The 16,711-nt window shown below is 45.9% G+C and overlaps 1 protein-coding gene across 1 annotated transcript; it reads right to left on the bottom strand.

Moving 5' to 3' along the window:
* Nucleotides 1–785: 785 nt before the first annotated feature.
* Nucleotides 786–15,523, bottom strand: LOC120046943 (BEN domain-containing protein 4). Its single transcript, XM_038992494.1, has 5 exons — nt 15,010–15,523; nt 11,052–11,636; nt 9,974–10,065; nt 1,267–1,507; nt 786–1,018 (listed from the first exon to the last, which is right to left on the bottom strand). Exons 1-5 carry the CDS (start codon nt 15,521–15,523, stop codon nt 786–788), a joined length of 1,665 nt encoding a protein of 554 aa, XP_038848422.1.
* Between the last annotated feature and the right edge of the window lie 1,188 nt (nt 15,524–16,711).

Raw genomic sequence — 16,711 nt, 5'->3', positions numbered from 1 at the left:
GAACGGGGAGACTACTTCCCCTTGAATGTTGTTTGAATGTTATTTTCCTGCCCTGCTCTGTAGCATTACGGAAGAAGAGCAGGTTAGTACCAGTTGGTTCGGCCTACAGTTCTACCATTCTCATCCTCATTGTCTTACGTCAGATAGCGTTAGTTTCGTCTGAACCAGTGTTATGATACTGATGACTTGTCACCACAGATGGTCTGTTCAGGTTTCTACTGTTGTGGCTAGATGGAGTAGGCCTACATCGCCATCTAGTGGGCGTGTCGGGGACAACAGTTGTTGACAACTAGCATTGTAGCGAAGACTAACTCTAACCCTTTTCCTAACCTGCCACGCTAATTATCCTAACCTGCCACGCTCATTATCCTAACCTGCCACGCTAATTATCCTAACCTGCCACGCTAATTATCCTAACCTGCCACGCTAATTATCCTAACCTGCCACGCTAATTATCCTAACCTGCTATGTAAACAAACCATCTGTGGTGACAAATCAGCAGTATCACCACCTCGGTTGAGGGACTAACATCGCGTAGGAGTGACGCCACATGTTAGAAGACAGTGGCCAGGATTAAATCCAAGTCGCGTTGTAGATCAGCGCCCAAGACAGCCAACAATGCGCCTTTTAAAGGTAATTTACGCTTGAGCCAACATTTGCAGCGTTCACCATGAATGCAATCTCTGTGAAATTGCCTTTAAAAAGGCGCACTGTCGGCTGTCTAGTGTGCTTCTCAATAACGCACCTTGGATTGAATCCTGACCAAGGCTTCATTCCTTCTCCTTTCAATCCCCCAGGCCATTGTGTGAGCCCTTCAGGTACACTTCATCCTGTGACAGGGGCCCGTCGTAAGCCTCCATGTAAAGACTGCTAGTGCTACTGCCACTGCTGCCCAGGAAGGTGCCCACGGCCCGACCCTGGCGCGCATGGCCCACCGCGTCGCTGAACACCTTGTTGATCTGCTCCTCAGAAGGCATCCACCAGTCAGGGTTAGAGGCACAGTGCATTCGGATAAACTCTGAGGAGTACAAGTAAATATTTGTTATGATTAGAAAAACAAACTTCACACAATTTGATGTTGCCAACATCTGTTCACCAATCTCTTTAGTAGCATACATGTTGCTGAAGTACCCATCTCTTTAGTACCATACATGTTGCTGTAGTACCCATCTCTTTAGTAGCATACATGTTGCTGTAGTACCCATCTCTTTAGTAGCATACATGTTACTGTAGTACCCATCTCTTTAGTAGAGATGCCGCCAGTACCTCTGAGGCAGGTGACTTTGACGGGGTTGAGGGGCCGTCTCTCCGGCCCAGGCTCTCCTGAGTGAACTGAGCGTTTCCTCTTGCCCAGGCCGCACGAGTACTTGAGCTCGTCCGTAGTGAAGACGAAGCGGATCAGGTAGCGCAGCAGCCGCCGGCCATCTTTCTTGGACGAGTTGACTGCCTCGTCCCACTGCTTGTTGGTGATGAAGAGGGGGTAGTTCCCCAGGAGCTGTTTACTGCCCTGAGGAGGGGTACAAAGAAGTGAAGAGGGTGAGAATGACAGGAGGTTGGTGAGGGAAGGACGGCTCATAATAATGGTTGGAATGGAGTGAACGGAATGGTATAAAACCATGTTTTTGATGTGTTTGATACCATTCCATTTATTCGGTTTCAGCCATTACTATGAACCTGTCCTCCCCATTTTAAATTGCCACAAGCCACAACTGGTGAGAATGGTACGGCTTAGTTATGAGCTCTGAGTACCCTGCCATAGAGCCACCAGGGTTGGGGCCAATTCCATTTCAGTTCCGCCAATTCAGAAAGTAAACTGAAGTCAACTGAAATTCCTTTTCCATTTTTTCCCTCATTGAAAAGCAATGAAACGAAAAAGTAAAATTGGAATTGGATTACAGTTGATTGACTGAATTGAAATGGAATTGACCCCAACCCTGAGGGGCACTAGCAGGGTATTGAAAAGTGCATTCAAGCTGTCAAAGCATTCAGAAGAAGTGCAGTCATTCATGTGTTATAACAAGGTTGTTAACTTCATGCTCAATATGTGATGGAGAACTATGATATTTTTAGTTAGTCTAGTTTCTCAAATAAATCGAAAGCATTATTTGTGCTATACACCTGATACCAACAATAACCAATTCCTATTGTTGTAAACCCATTGCCCCATAGAACAAGAAGTTATTGCCAGATTTAACTGCAATGTTGAGGAAAAGGTGGTGGTGGTGTCCATTAACCTTTTCTCCATTTAACAGAACCTATTTTATCTTGTTATGCAACACTGTTGCAAGATGGTATTTTCACATCCTTAATAGAGAAGCTGATTTGAATGGCAGTTTCACATCTTGTGCCACTAGTTTCGGTTTTATCTATAAAGCTGCTGTGCAACTGAGTTGAACATTACTTAAAGTTAGTCAGTGACAACATCCCAAAAAATCTATATATCCACTCCCCTATTTAACTGGGCTTTTAAGTGATTGTTTACTCCAAAATCAAAGTTTGTTAGTCTGTCAGAGAGGAGTCCATGCCCAATGCCATCTGTTGTGTAGGTCTCGCTATATGCTTGATTAAAACATGAATGGGAAAGATAGGCCCCAGTTAATTTCACATTTTAGATGGATCTATATAACAGATTGTGAAACTCTTTCTAATACTGGACTACTTTTGAGGTCTCAAACTGTCTGACAAACTAAGATGGGGGTGGGGACGACGACGCTTCTCATGCTTCTCATGCTGAGAAAGCCACCAAGGTGAGTAGGTGATATTTAAGGCCCATTAGAAAGACACAAACTAAGTGAGAGGTCATTCCGTTACATACAGTAAGAAAACACATCTTGAAAACACAAACCTCATATAATGTTTTCTGTTCTTCTTCCTGTAGAGATAGAGCGCTCTTTAGATCTAAAAGTTCACCCTGGTGTCTTATTTTGCATCTCTCATGTAACATCTATAATATACACATTGGCCGTGTCCGAATACCCGTACTAAGCTTCTAAATAGTAGACATTTTGAGTATGCAAAAATAGAAAGTTTTATAGTGTGTGAAATTTCAGAAATGTAGTATGCTATATAAAGGATGTCATACTGTACTCACTTCGGCTTTTCTGAAATGAGTATGGCTGGGGTCCTCCCTGCGGCAGGGAGCTGGCTGGATGGAGTTGCATCCCTGGCGGCCTTGGCAGGGGTTGCTCCCCCTCCCCTCCCTGGGGGTCGCCCCGCTCCCTGGGTCGACCCCTACCTGGCCCTCTGGAGCTATCTCTCATTCAATTCAATGAAGCCCAGGTAAATGGTTGGAGTGACTAGGACTCTCTTGGAATTCATGATTCACCTGAGAGGGCCCCTGTCGGCCGGCTTCTAAATGGTTCCTCGCTCCCCATGTGGATTGGCCTCCATTGGTGGAGGCACTTTCGGAGACGGTTCACCTTTGGTGACTCTAGATAACCTTGAGCCAATCGCGCGCCCTTTGTGGCGGTGACGCTCCAATAGCGTATCTTAAAGTTGCTGCAGTTAAAAAGCCTATAGTTGGATCCCGGGACCGTCTGTCCCAGCCCCTAACTCTTGGTTCCCCCTTGATGCGCTTAACTGAATGTCCTGTGTGGTCCAAAGCGTTTACTTTGAAAAAAATTGTGTTCAAAGTAGGCCCGGTCACTTGAATACCTCAACTAGGATTAATGGAATAGGACTTTGGTTCTATTTTGTGGGTTTTTCTTCTGAACTGGGGCCATGATTAAGAGGGACGGCTGGGGGGCATTCGTATTGTGCCGTTAGAGGTGAAATTCTTGGACCGGTACAAGACGGATAAAAGTGAAAGCATTTGCCAAGAATGTTTTCATTAATCAAGAACGAAAGTCGGAGGTTCGAAGACAATCAGATACCTTTGTATTTCCGACCATAAACGATGCCAACTAGCGATCCGGCGGTGTTATTCCCATGACCTGCCGGGCAGCGTCCGGGAAACCAAAGTCTTTGGGTTCTGGGGAACATGGAAAGGATTACGCAATACCCTGGCCATTGTGACCCATGCAATAATTGTATGAAAAGAGTCTACTGACAAGACCACCCGGGAAATGGCCTCAGAACACTTGCAGCACCAGGGCGACCAACCCGGGTCATCAAAACTGGCACCTACGGTGGGCGTTTACGGACGCCATCAGGTTGAGCAAGCAAGATCTTCCACAGTCCTATGTTCCGGGGACTCTGGGGGCAAAAGTTCCGGAAGATTAGATGCATCAGTCTGGCTAAGCCAGACTCGCAAGTGCAGAATACGCGAAGGAAACACCAGAAACACCTTGCCGGCACTGGCCGATATTACAAACTTGAACGAACCCCGGTCTAGCCGTCGGAGAAAACGCCGCTGCCTAGATCTTTCTCAGTCCACAAGCTGGGATCCCCCCAGACGGCCGAATGCCGGCATCGGATAATGGAGATGAGGATGACGTGTTGCCACCGCAGCCAGCTCAGTCTGAATCAATTCTCCTACCCGACCCCACTCCAGCCACGTCTGTTGATTTTGTCAACCCACACCAGACGCGATCAGGACACGCAGGTTGAAATATCAAAACGAACTCTGAACCAACTATATTAATTTGGGGACAGGTCGAAAAGCATGAAACATTTATGGCAATTTAGCTAGCTAGCTTGCTGTTGCTAGATAATTTGTCCTGGGATATAAACATTGGGTTGTTATTTTACCTGAAATGCACAAGATCCTTTACAGATAAAAGGGTAAACCGAGTTCGTTTCTAGTAATCTCTCCTCCTTTAGGTTTCTTCATCTTCTCTTGATTTTATATGGCGGTTGGCAACCAACTTTAAGGTGCATTACCACCACCAACTGGACTGGAGTGTGGACCTCAGCTCATCTTTCAATCACCAATGTGGGCATATGCTCCTACAAACCAATGAGTAGATGAGAGAGGCAGGACTTGCAGAGCACAAAGCGTCACAAATAGACCTAAGTTCTATTTTAGAGCTTGACTACGCAGACTGTCATTGACGCACGCAAGCAGTGTGGGTGCAATGATTGAATAAAATGTACGTGTACATTTATTTTGCAACGTTTTCACAAGCAACGCGGGCGGTGTGGTCAGCATGTAAGACCCTTCATAGCTTGGTGAAAGTTCTATAGAAGTGTAGCTCTTGTGGGGGAACCGGTATCAGTCATCATGCAAACATTTTGCATGCAAACATTTCCCAAAAAGCTTTGGTTTTGGGGTCAGCCTCTCCCAGCATAAGCCTTTTATTGCCAGCAAAAGTCTGAGGAAGCAAGAGCGAACAATGGAAAACAGAACGGAAGGAAAACTACCAACGATGGCTGGACAGAGTGGAAAGAGTATAAACTATTCAAGAGTCACAAATCCATCCATAGCATGGTTGTGATTGGCCGACTGGGAAGGATTCGAGAGCAGGTGAGGTATAAATGAAGAGCCCTGAGAAAGGCAGCGAGTTGAAACAATGTTCCTGAGGAAGCCCATGTTGTGAATGATGAATTCTGTCTGTCCCAGGTGAACCACCACCCTCAGTACACGAGCTGCGGTCGAGGCCAACATGGGCGTGGATGGAGATTTCGAAATCGGGGCCATCACATTATCTTTAAGGGGTGTGGATCAGAATCCTGCACTGATCGAGTCTTCGGCACTGGAAATAGAGAAGTTGCTGGGCAAAGTTGCTTGAGGAACCGTTAGGCAGAGCGATACAGCGGGAAGCAGGCCTATGAGCGGGAATAAGAGATGGAAAGAAAAGAGGGCTGACTTCCGTCAGCAACAGTTGTTATTTGACAAAGACCAGTCAAAGACCGGCCCTAATCTTAGATGGAGAGGTGTTCGGTTCGTGTGCCATCCCTATGACAGAACTCACTCTGGCCTTTGCCGACCGATGGCGGGCCACAAAGCCGTTCAACGGGCTGGGCCAATTCCGCGCGGAAGGAGGAGCTGACAACATCTGATCTTAGCATCTGATCTCAGCAGCGGAGGTTTATGAAAACCGGCACAGCAGCGGGTCCCGATGGAGTCACCAGAGAAACTGTTAAGTTGGGACCCCAGAGGAAAGAAGTTGGCTCGCTTGTTCTTGATGTGGCTAGTGACAGGAGCCCTATCGTTGACCTTCAAAGAGTGCCGCACTACATTGATACCAAAAACGTTCGACCCAGTGGAACGGGGACAGATCAGAGGGTGGCAGCCTATCACCATCGGAATCCATAGCCGCACGGCTCTTCTCTAGGATTATTACAGCCAGATTGGTGCGTGCCTGCCCAAGTCTGTGACAAAGGGGCTTCATATCTGCCCCGGGGGGTGTTCTGAAAATTGTATGTCACTCCAGGGGCTCATCAAACAGAGTAAAAAACAATGTAAACCTCTAGCCGTGGTACTTGTGGACTTTGTGAAGGCTTTTGACTTGGCATTGCATGAGCACCTTCTGGGTGTTCTTGGGCAAAGGGGCCTTGACCGGCACATCATGGAGTTGATCGGGAGCATCTATGAGAACAGCGTAACAAGGGTCATTCTCGATGGAGTGAAATCCTTGATGATTGACATGTTGGTCTGGGTTAAGCAATACGATCCAAGGTCGCTGTTCAATCCAGACACTCGAACGCCAGGGCTCTGGGGTCGGGCCGGAAAGCCGCCAGACTACCACTTTAGTGTTTGCCGATGACTTGGTACTGTTGAACAGCTCGGTGAAAGGTATGGGAAAAAACATGGCAATTCTGGAACAATATTGCCAACTGACGGAGTTGAGAGTTCAACCCAAAAAGTGCCGCAGTTTCTTAATTGAGAAAGGTGGTAATGACAAGGGCAAGTCCTCATTCAAGGTTAATGACTGTTTATCCTGGAAACTGAATGGAGAGGACTTGCACTTAATTGGGCCTGAGGAATCCTAAAAATATCTCGGAATGCAAGTGACCCCTGGGCAGGCATTATTAAACCGGAACTGATCGGGCTACTTCGTGACTGGATATGCAAGATCGGATGGGCGGCGCTAAAACCTTCTCAGAAGGTCAAGATGTTGAACTCTTTCGCTGTCCCGAGGCTAATCTACAGAGCTGACCACAGCAACCTAAAGGCGGTCGACCTGACCAAAATAGATGGAATGATAAGAACCGCTGTGAAAGAATGGCTCCCCCACCCACGAGCACATGTAATGGGTTGCTCTATGTGAAACACCGATACGGGGGCCTAGGTATCGTGAAGCTGGCCCCCCAGATTCCATCGATCCAGGCCAGAAGGATCCACCGGCAGTGGCTCTCGGCAGATGAGGGAATATGGCTGCAAGCCGGTGAGAGCGACACAAAGATGCCCTCCCTCGACAACAACACAACTGGCTTAGTGACACTGCATTTCCTAATACCGTGTGATTGGAGGCAGGAAGAAATGTGAAAATGGATATGCCTGGCAACTCAAGGTGTGGGGACGCAGGCCTTTGGCAGTGATAAGATCAGCAAAACTAGGCTTACCTCAGTGGGATTCGGCCAGTATAACAATGGACTGAAGTTGAGGGCAAATGTCTATCTTGCTGACATATACTGGGTCGATGCCAGTTGATCCAAGGAGCCCGCATAAATAGGCACAACAGGGTGTGTGACCTATCAGTAACGGAAGCCGAAAGCAACGGATGGAACGTTATCAAGGAGATGCATATCTCCACGCTGGATGGGAGACTAAGGAAACCAGACTTGATATTCGTGAAAAATGGTGCAGCTTTGGTGGTTGACGTTACAGTGCGATACGAAGACGCCGTTGACACCGTCGAGGTGGCTAGATCTGAAAAGATTGCATACTACATCACTGTTGCTGCATCAATCATTAACAAGCCGCTGGGAGTCGATAGGGTCACCTTGTTTGGCTTCCCGAGAGGGGCCCTGGGCAAGTGGCCTACTCCTAACGATCAAGTATTGCAAGCCATGGGACTCTCGGTCTCGAAGGGCGGACTTCGCAAAGCTGGAAAAACAAAGAGTCCTGCTCTACTCCGTAGATCTGCTGAGAAATGTCAACCGTGCAGATCGGCTCGACGAAGAGGCACAGAGTGATGAAGGTGTTTAAACCACATCAGGCCAAGTGGGTCTGATATTCCTCCCTACTCCATAGAACGAAAACCCTAACCGGGGTCGGGAGTCCACTTAGGTGGCCGTCAGAGCATGGTGGAATACAAGGGTTGGCCGGGACAAGATCCGATAATAAGGGTAACTGACCTGGGCTATGTGTCCATTGGTGATTAACATGGGTAACTGGGATCCCGAGACTGTTTTAACAGAGTTGGTCCCCGTTAATATATAGTACCTTGATACTTAAACTATTTCCACTCTTCATCTCCCCCATTATTCATGATCAATCTGTATAATCATCAACTTGATTTAGCCAAATATAGGATATATTTATTATATTAAATATTATGTCATTCATTGAAGGAGGTTATCTAGCAAGCTTAGCAACTTTGTTCATTTTACTTTTGTTGGACTGCCATTACAAAGTTGTATGATTCGACAACGCTATACGCGGGGTGCACTCCGTGCGTCCTAAGCATGCTCTGTGTCCAGTTAGCCTACTGCTGAAATGCTCTGAATTAATTGAGGAACATTATGAACGGCCTGTTTTGCTATTCAAAACAATGTTGTTGGCGATCAAAGATAGTTCCTCTATCATTACTGAATATCAGTTTAATTTGCCCTGAAATCCTTACATAGTGACACTGCCAAGCTGACAAGGTGGCGCAGCGACAATCTTATTTGGGGAGAACCCTGGCATAGTGACCATATCTTGGTTTTACACGCTTTAAATGGGAACTTCTGATTTTTGCCATATTTCCCGGACTCTCTGGATAAATATGAATTCTTCTCGGTATTGAAACTGGAAAATATGAATCCCTCCATGGAACAGAGTCCTGCATGGGTAAACGGCTAGGTTGAACTCACTTGGCCCCTGGATCAGCCTAATTGTATGTCAAAGTGAAGAAATTCTAAGTGTAGCTGTGGGACCGGCCTAGCCCAATAAATATCAAAGGAAAGAGGGGACTCAGAGGACCATGCACAACGAAGGAAGTAAACACTGGATGACACGATAAGTGCCGTCCTCTCGCAACACACATCCCCCCATACTCACACACATACGCACACACATACAGTACGGTAACAAGTATCACAAACACACTCACAATGGCAAAACACACAGTCTTACACTTTCATATATTGGCCGAGGGCGCTACCATCCGATTCCTAGCCAAATAACCCCTCTTGTGTTGCCTTAGGTGTTTTCAAGTGCCGGACAGAAACAAGCAGTGAAAATAATACTGATTACCGCTCACCCCAGCTGAAGCACGCCGGTTAGTAGTCAGCCCTTGGCTCTCTCTTCTCCAGGTAAGTAATGCGTAGCACATTGATGACTAGATAGGGCGACTGACAGCCAGTCTGTAAGCCAGAAAAGGATCAGAACTACACTGACATGTGGCTAAACCGAATGACAAGCCTCGTTTCGCCAGTGTTCCTCATCTCAAAGTGAAGAAATTCAATGAAGCGGGTAAACGGTGGGCAACTTTGAGCCTCTTTAGGTAGCCAACTAGTTACCAGATACACGGCTGGACCCCAAGCCCACTCCCGAGAGCCCCTGGCCATTGACTCCCTGTCAAAATAAAGGTTAAATAAATAAAATAAAAAATATAAGTGGACGCGCTCTACCAAAATGAACGAATGGCGGGAAACATCGCAATTGCACATTAGATGACGCATTCTCAGAATGGATGAGCTTAGTATGTTGATATTTGCACGTACTGCATTCGTTTTTTACTGAACAATACGTTCTAAATATAGTATGTAGTACAATTAATACACAGTAAGTAGTAGGCAAGACAGATTTCAGACACGGCCAGTATGACTAGTGATAAAACATATAAAAAGGTACAGTACAGTACCTGACAGAAACTGGAACAGACCAAGAGTATTTCTTTCTAGAAAGACACGGTCTGTGTTTTGAGACAAACTGATTTCTTGCCTCTGTTAGTTGTTCCTCTGCCATGGGCTGTATAAACTGGTCATGGTGCTGGAGAACAGTCTTGAAGAAGTCCAGCACATTCTGGCAGGGAGCTGGAAGGAGATCAGGGTTATAAAAGCCATCAAAAAGATTTGACTGAAGCCACAGCAAGAATGTAATATATAAATCGAGTCTGGGGTGTCTAACTCTAAGTCGCTCTAGATAAGAGCATCTGCTTAATGACTAAAATGTCAAATACAGCCCACCCCCGAAATGATTGGGACAGTGACACGTTTTGGCTCTGTACTCCAGCACTTTTTAAATGATACAATGACTATTGTACTATACAATGACTATTGACTATTGAGGTTAAAGTGCAGACTGTCAGCTTAAATTTGACGGTATTTTGATACATATCAGGTAAACCATTTAGAAATTACAACAGTTTTTGTACAAAGTCCCCCCATTTTAGGGGACCAAAGGTATTGGGACAAATTCACTTCACTCAAACTTTTCACTCCAGTTTCTTATTTTATTTATTGACCCTTTATTTAACTATGCAAGTCAGTTAAGAACAAATTATTATTTACAATGATGGCCTACCCCGGCCAAACCCTAACCCGGACGACACTGGGCCGAATGTGCGCCGCCCTATGGGACTCCCAATCACGGCCGGTTGTGATACAGCCTGGAATCGAACCAGGGTCTGTAGTGACGCCTCTAGCAATGAGATAAAGTGCCTTAGACTGCTGCGCCACTCGGGAGCCCAGAAAAGTGCTGGAGTACAGAACCAAAACAACAACAAAACATTCCAGAGGGCACTGTAAATCTTGAACTTGACATAAAAAGTTAGGTACTACACCACATGGTTACCCCCCTCATTTGGCATTGTGATATGCTATGTCGAGTCAGAGGGTAAAGACCCAAATCCACGGAGTTGTCTTGGGCAGCAAAATTAGCACATCGTCTCACTTGAGGCATTTACGGGTGACAGCCTTCTATCGTATCCACATACCAAGTCACAATCTCACATGAATCTGCATAAACTGTTGAAATTGCCATTACTGGGTTCTATGATCCTGAAACCCCGGAACTGTACCTGGTATGTTGTCCATCTTGTTGCGCAGCTCTTCGTTCTCCTGCTGCAGACACAGCACCTCCTGCTCCAGCTCCACACAGCGAGGGCAGCAGCTCTCCTCCTCTTCCTCCTCCGGCAGGGTGGACGAGGGGTGGCCATACGAATCCGAGGGGGCCGGGGAGTTCCAGCCCCCCAGGTTGTGGCCCGGCGACTCCCCAGACTCGGGCTCAGCTGGTGGGCATCGCTCTCCCTCGAGGCCCGGGCCCGGCTGCTGGTTCCCGGTGAGCAGATAGCTCTGGAGGGACTCAGTGAAGATGCGCAGGAAGGCGGATGTTTGTTGTTGGTTCCAGTGGCTGTGCTGGGCTTCGTCATCAGGGTCGACGGTGGCGCTCTCGTCAAGACGTGGCGTGCCCAGGGTGGGGTAATGACCCCCCTGACCCGCGACTGGCCTTGACTCCCCCCCAGGTCCAGAGAGGCAGCTGTCCTCCTGCTTGATGTGGGAGGAGGGCAGAGGAGCTTGAGGCTCCACAAACCGGCCGTTGTTGTTGAGAAGAGTGAGGACCCGGCTACACTGCTGTGCGAAGGCATCCAAGATGAGACGGTTTTCTAGAGGAACAGAGAGCGAGTAGATAAAGAACGCAAAGGCGTTCCCTATGACATGCAAGCCAACCAGCATATTTTGGAGTCAACTTTTGGGCGTCAACACATTTCTACATTTCCACAGTCCTTGATTACTTGGCATTGAATTGATAGCATGGATTTTAAAAAACACAGAAGAGCGTGGACTAGATTGGTTGTTCATAATACTACAGTAGGATTGCTTCAGTCTTATCCCTTTCTCAGTCACCTCTACTTGACTCTCAAATTCTATATAAAGGTGTTGGAGTTTCTGCTTCGCTGCTCTTGCTTCCTCCCCTCACCACCCTCACTCCCTCTATTTAGCTCTTCCTCTTTTTCTACAAGAGTCATATTTTACCCGAGTACAGGTTCTCTTCATTCAATGGCACTCTTGTACAAGGAAGCTGGTTGAGTCAGACGTCAATATCTAGGCCTACACTAGTCCTTCCCTTGCCATTGTTGCCTGTGCTTGCTCTTTGGGTGTTATAGGCTTTGGTTGCAGTTGAGCACTTTTTGACAAATGCATTTGATTTGATGATATTTGATGTCCCCCCCCTCTCCTCCTCTTGATCTTAAATAATCACCCAAGCCAAACAAATGGGTTTATGATGCTACTGAGCTATAATATCATCCATAACAGCTCATAAAAGCAGCTCTCCCTGTGTCCTTCTCCCAGCAGTCTCAGCACATCGGAATGAGATGATCTCCCCTCTAATGATTACGAATGTGTTGCCTTCACACACAAAGAGACAAGGCAGGTAATTATGAGCGCAGACAGCTACCCACGGCGCCCTCGCTGCAACTGGGCGGGAGGCACGGCACTCTGGCAGCCGCTGAGACGTGTCTATCGGCCTGGCGCAGATGTGTCGCATTTATTAATATGCGTGCCGTCTTTGTTTACCCGCCAAGATGTATCTGATATCATCCCCCCGTGCCTCCGTCCCTCCCACCCGTCCCTCTTCTCTTGCTCCCTGGTACTGTGCACGGGGAGACAGCCTCATAAAATGTCATTAAATACAACATGCTCCGCGGAGGCAAATTTATGAGCACCATTTATTTTAATCACAACTCTTTGGAAAAGCTTTTAAATGCAATTTGCTTTATTGTGTGTGGATCTCAGGGCTGGCGTCCTTGGGTTCCTCCTTCTGTCTGTGGGATGCATAATGTGAAAGAAACACCACCTCGAGTCTGACTGTCATCTCCAGGGAAATGTGCTCTTATCACTGGAATCATTAAATCACATGAATACTTAGTTGTATTGGCTAGCTTTTGTCATATGGTTAACAAAATATATACCCTTTTTGTACTATTGCGCCAAACTGACCCAAACGTGCTTGCTCGATTATTTTCTTTACGCGCTGTTCTTTTCAGCATAATTACAACAGCTTGGTTTAGGTCAACTCGGTTTGGCTCAGTGGAGTGAAAAGTCCTATACTGTATCGAATGCAGATACCTAATAACTGTGTAAAACTGGGCTTTGAATTGGGTTTTAAAGACAAAAATGGAAGCCCCAGTACCATAGGAGCAGGTTAGTTATAACGTAGTGATTGTTCAGGGAAGCCTATAGGCCTACCATAGAGCATGAGGCGAGGGGCCTCTATGAGGCCTGTACGTTGTCACTACCCTGGATAATGGCATGAGGCGAGGGGCCTCTATGAGGCCTGTACGTTGTCACTACCCTGAATAATGGCATGAGGCGAGGGGCCTCTATGAGGCCTGTACGTTGTCACTACCCTGGATAATGGCATGAGGCGACATTACAAGTATTATACCTATTTGGCTTAATGCTACACCACAGTGCTAATACAGTAGACAGTATAAGCTAGATAGTGCTGTGTCAGCGTAACAACAATCTCAGAATACTGACGCTCAACCTCCCCTGCTAGTGGAGTGATAAGGAGATCTATATCTGTGGGGGAAATATGATATCTGTTTAATTTAGTAACAAAACTGCTTCCTGCTCTAGTTAAAGGTAGTGCACTATAATAGGGATACGGTGCCAATTGGGACGCAGATCAAGGTTCCAATAGAAATAGAAGTGTAGTGTATTTCTATGCTTACTCTTCCTTTGAGAAACCAGTTTGCCTGTTTTTGCTCAAAAGCAGTGCACATCATTACAATGGATATTTCTGAAGAAAACATTTCACACAGACATAAACACAAACACACTTCAACAACTGCACAACCCTATCACTAATTTGAGCACACACAGACCCTATAGTGGGCCTACTCAGTCATGGCTGCTTATTTTCAGTAGTACATAATATCTATCACAGGAAATTATGGAGATATGGGAGGATCAAATCAAATTTTGTCACACGCGACCAATACAACAGATGTAGACCTTACCGTGCTTACAACAAGCCCTTAACAACAATGTAGTTTTTATAAAATAAGAGTTAAGAAAATATTTACTAAATAAACTAAAGTTAAAAAAAAAGTAACACAATAAAATAACAATAACAAGGCTATATATACAGGGGGTACTGGTACAGCGTCAATGTGCGGGGGTACAGGTTAGTCGAGGTAATATGTACATGTAGGTAGGGGTATCCATTGATAATAAACAGCGAGTAGCAGCAGTGTAAAGTGGATTCACCTGGTTAGTCTAGGACATGGTAAGAGCAGGTGTTCCTAATGTTTTGTACACTTAGTGTATAGTTACTACTCTCTGCTGGCCTGATCTGCCATTATGGTTTAATTTGTTGTTCTATGACTATTTTATTAGGCTATCTGTATCATTTTAGCCTATAATACCTAAAATAGGCCTAGGCCCTACTTGTGGTGAATCAATAATTGTCTTTGTGCAAAATACAAAAAAACTTAACCAACAACTGTTGTTTGTCAACAAATTTGTGTCATATTGAGTCAACCATGCAAATAGCCTACCTAGTAAGGTCTGGATATGGCTAAAGATTTACAGCATATTTTAAAACGTGTGTTTTATTACACTCATAGAAAAAAAGCTGTCCCCATAGGAGAACCCTTTGAAGAACCATTTTTTGTTCCAGGTAATACACTTTTGGTTCCAGGTAGAACCCTATTGGGCTCCATGTAGAACCCTTTCCCCAGAGGATTCTACATGGAACCCAAAAGAGTTATACCTGGAACCAAAAAGAGTTATACCTGGAACTCAAAAAAATCCTATGAGGACAGCCGAATAAGCTTTTTGGGACCCTTTTTTCTGTGCTGGAAAGGATTGTAATACTAACCAGAGAATGTATTTCTAACAGTGGTTGCATTGCATTTACGCGCACAGGCAACAGGCCTAGACATCCTCTAGTCTAGTCCAACACCTAATTCCTAAAATAAAGGCTAAACTTTTCCTAATTTCACTTTCTCAACAAGTTTGAAAACATACCTGAGCTTATCCCGTAAGTGCAGTCGGGAGATTCGTGGTTGAGCGCGGCTTTTCCAGGCGAATACGTGGGGTCCTGGCGCACCGCGGTGCCGCTGCCGACCCTCCCCTGGAAGCCAAGTGATGCTGCCGCCACACTCCCCACTGTTGCTGAGGTAGATGTCGCGGCTCTACTGCTGGGCCTGTTATCGCATGGAAAACGATGTTGCTGCTGCAGCTGCGGTGTCGCGAGATACTGGCTGCTGCTGCTGATGGTGAGGGAGGTTTGGTGGAGCTGCTGCCGCTGTTGCTGATACTGTTGTTGATACGGATGGTGGTGATTGAGATTATGATTGTAGTGATGACCGCCTCCGTCTCCCAGCAGCGGGATATCGACCATTGTGGGTCTGTCGAACCGCGCCTTCCCCACCAACCGCTTGTTTGGGAAGGTCTTGAGGCTGCTGTATGGACCCCGCTGCTGACTGCACATCTTTGGGGCGCAGAGACCCTCGTCGGCAGGTTGCATTTCCCCCTCCATCACTGCAAGTTTCAACACGCAGTGGTGACTCGAGCTCGCTCTTGTCGCGTCCTTGTCTGGTGACTGGTTATTTTTTTCGTCACCGTCTCGCTGTCTGGCTCAGTTTCCCCCCCAGTAGTGCACTTTAATATTCAGAGGGTGGGCTAATTTACTGACAAGACACAGCTCCAATCCCCAGACGGGGGGCCGCGTTAAAAAGTGATTGTGCCAAGAGGGAAATACAGGCGCGATCTGCACACCTCGCTGTCTGTACATTGTGTCTCTAATCGTCTACATGAGCATACAGTTTTAAAGCAAAATTATATCGATGAAACTATAGCGGCCATTTTGCCTCTGAGGACAAGCTGGGTGAAGAGAGAATATGCTACCCCTTCACTATGACAACGGCCTCAAATAAGTGTGTCTCTAAAAATGACAGCTAAAATGAATAGGATAGCCTAATTGGGTTGTGTTTGGCTTTTGGAATGTTTGAAATAACCTACATGAGACCAAACATGGCATGATTGTGTACCTTTACATGTACACCAATAATTCGATATTAAAGTGATTATGGCAGAAGGCCGAGTATGGCATTAGTCATGTAAACCCTTTACTCTGTTTATTTTAATCGCCGTAAGGTCATAATCGAAGTAAGCATACGCCGATTAAAACACCTGGTTTTCTGAGCAATCTTTCGAATTATTAAGACATGTAAACAGCTTAAATCGGCGTTCCAGCGGTTTATTTGATCTGCGCATGTGCCAGCACCGGGTAGCGCAAGCCTCCCTATGCGCAAGTGAGGTGAGTTCAGAAAAACTAAATTTGCGTCTTATAAGTAGTTTTCACATACAATCAGTGGTGGAAAAAGTACCCAATAGTCATACTTGAGTAAAAGTAAAGATACCTTAATAGAAAATGACTCAAGAAAACGTGAAAGTCACCCAGTAAAATACTACCTGAGTAAAAGTCTGAAAGTATTTGGTTTAAAATATACTTAAATATCAAAAGTAAATGTAATTGCCCAAATATACTTAAGTATCAAAGTAAAAGTATAAATCATTTCAAATTCCTTGCAAACCAGACAGCACAATTATTATAATTTTTTTTTTTTTTTACATTTTCGGATAGCCAGGGGCACTCCAAAACTCAGACATAATTTACAAACGAAGCATTCGTGTTTCGTGACTCAACCAGATCAGAAGCAGTAAG

The sequence above is a fragment of the Salvelinus namaycush genome, chromosome 5 (assembly GCF_016432855.1).
Source record: "Salvelinus namaycush isolate Seneca chromosome 5, SaNama_1.0, whole genome shotgun sequence".
Taxonomy (NCBI): domain Eukaryota; kingdom Metazoa; phylum Chordata; class Actinopteri; order Salmoniformes; family Salmonidae; genus Salvelinus; species Salvelinus namaycush.
Note: the sequence above shows the minus strand (reverse complement) of the source record. Positions and strands in the feature narration are given on the sequence as shown.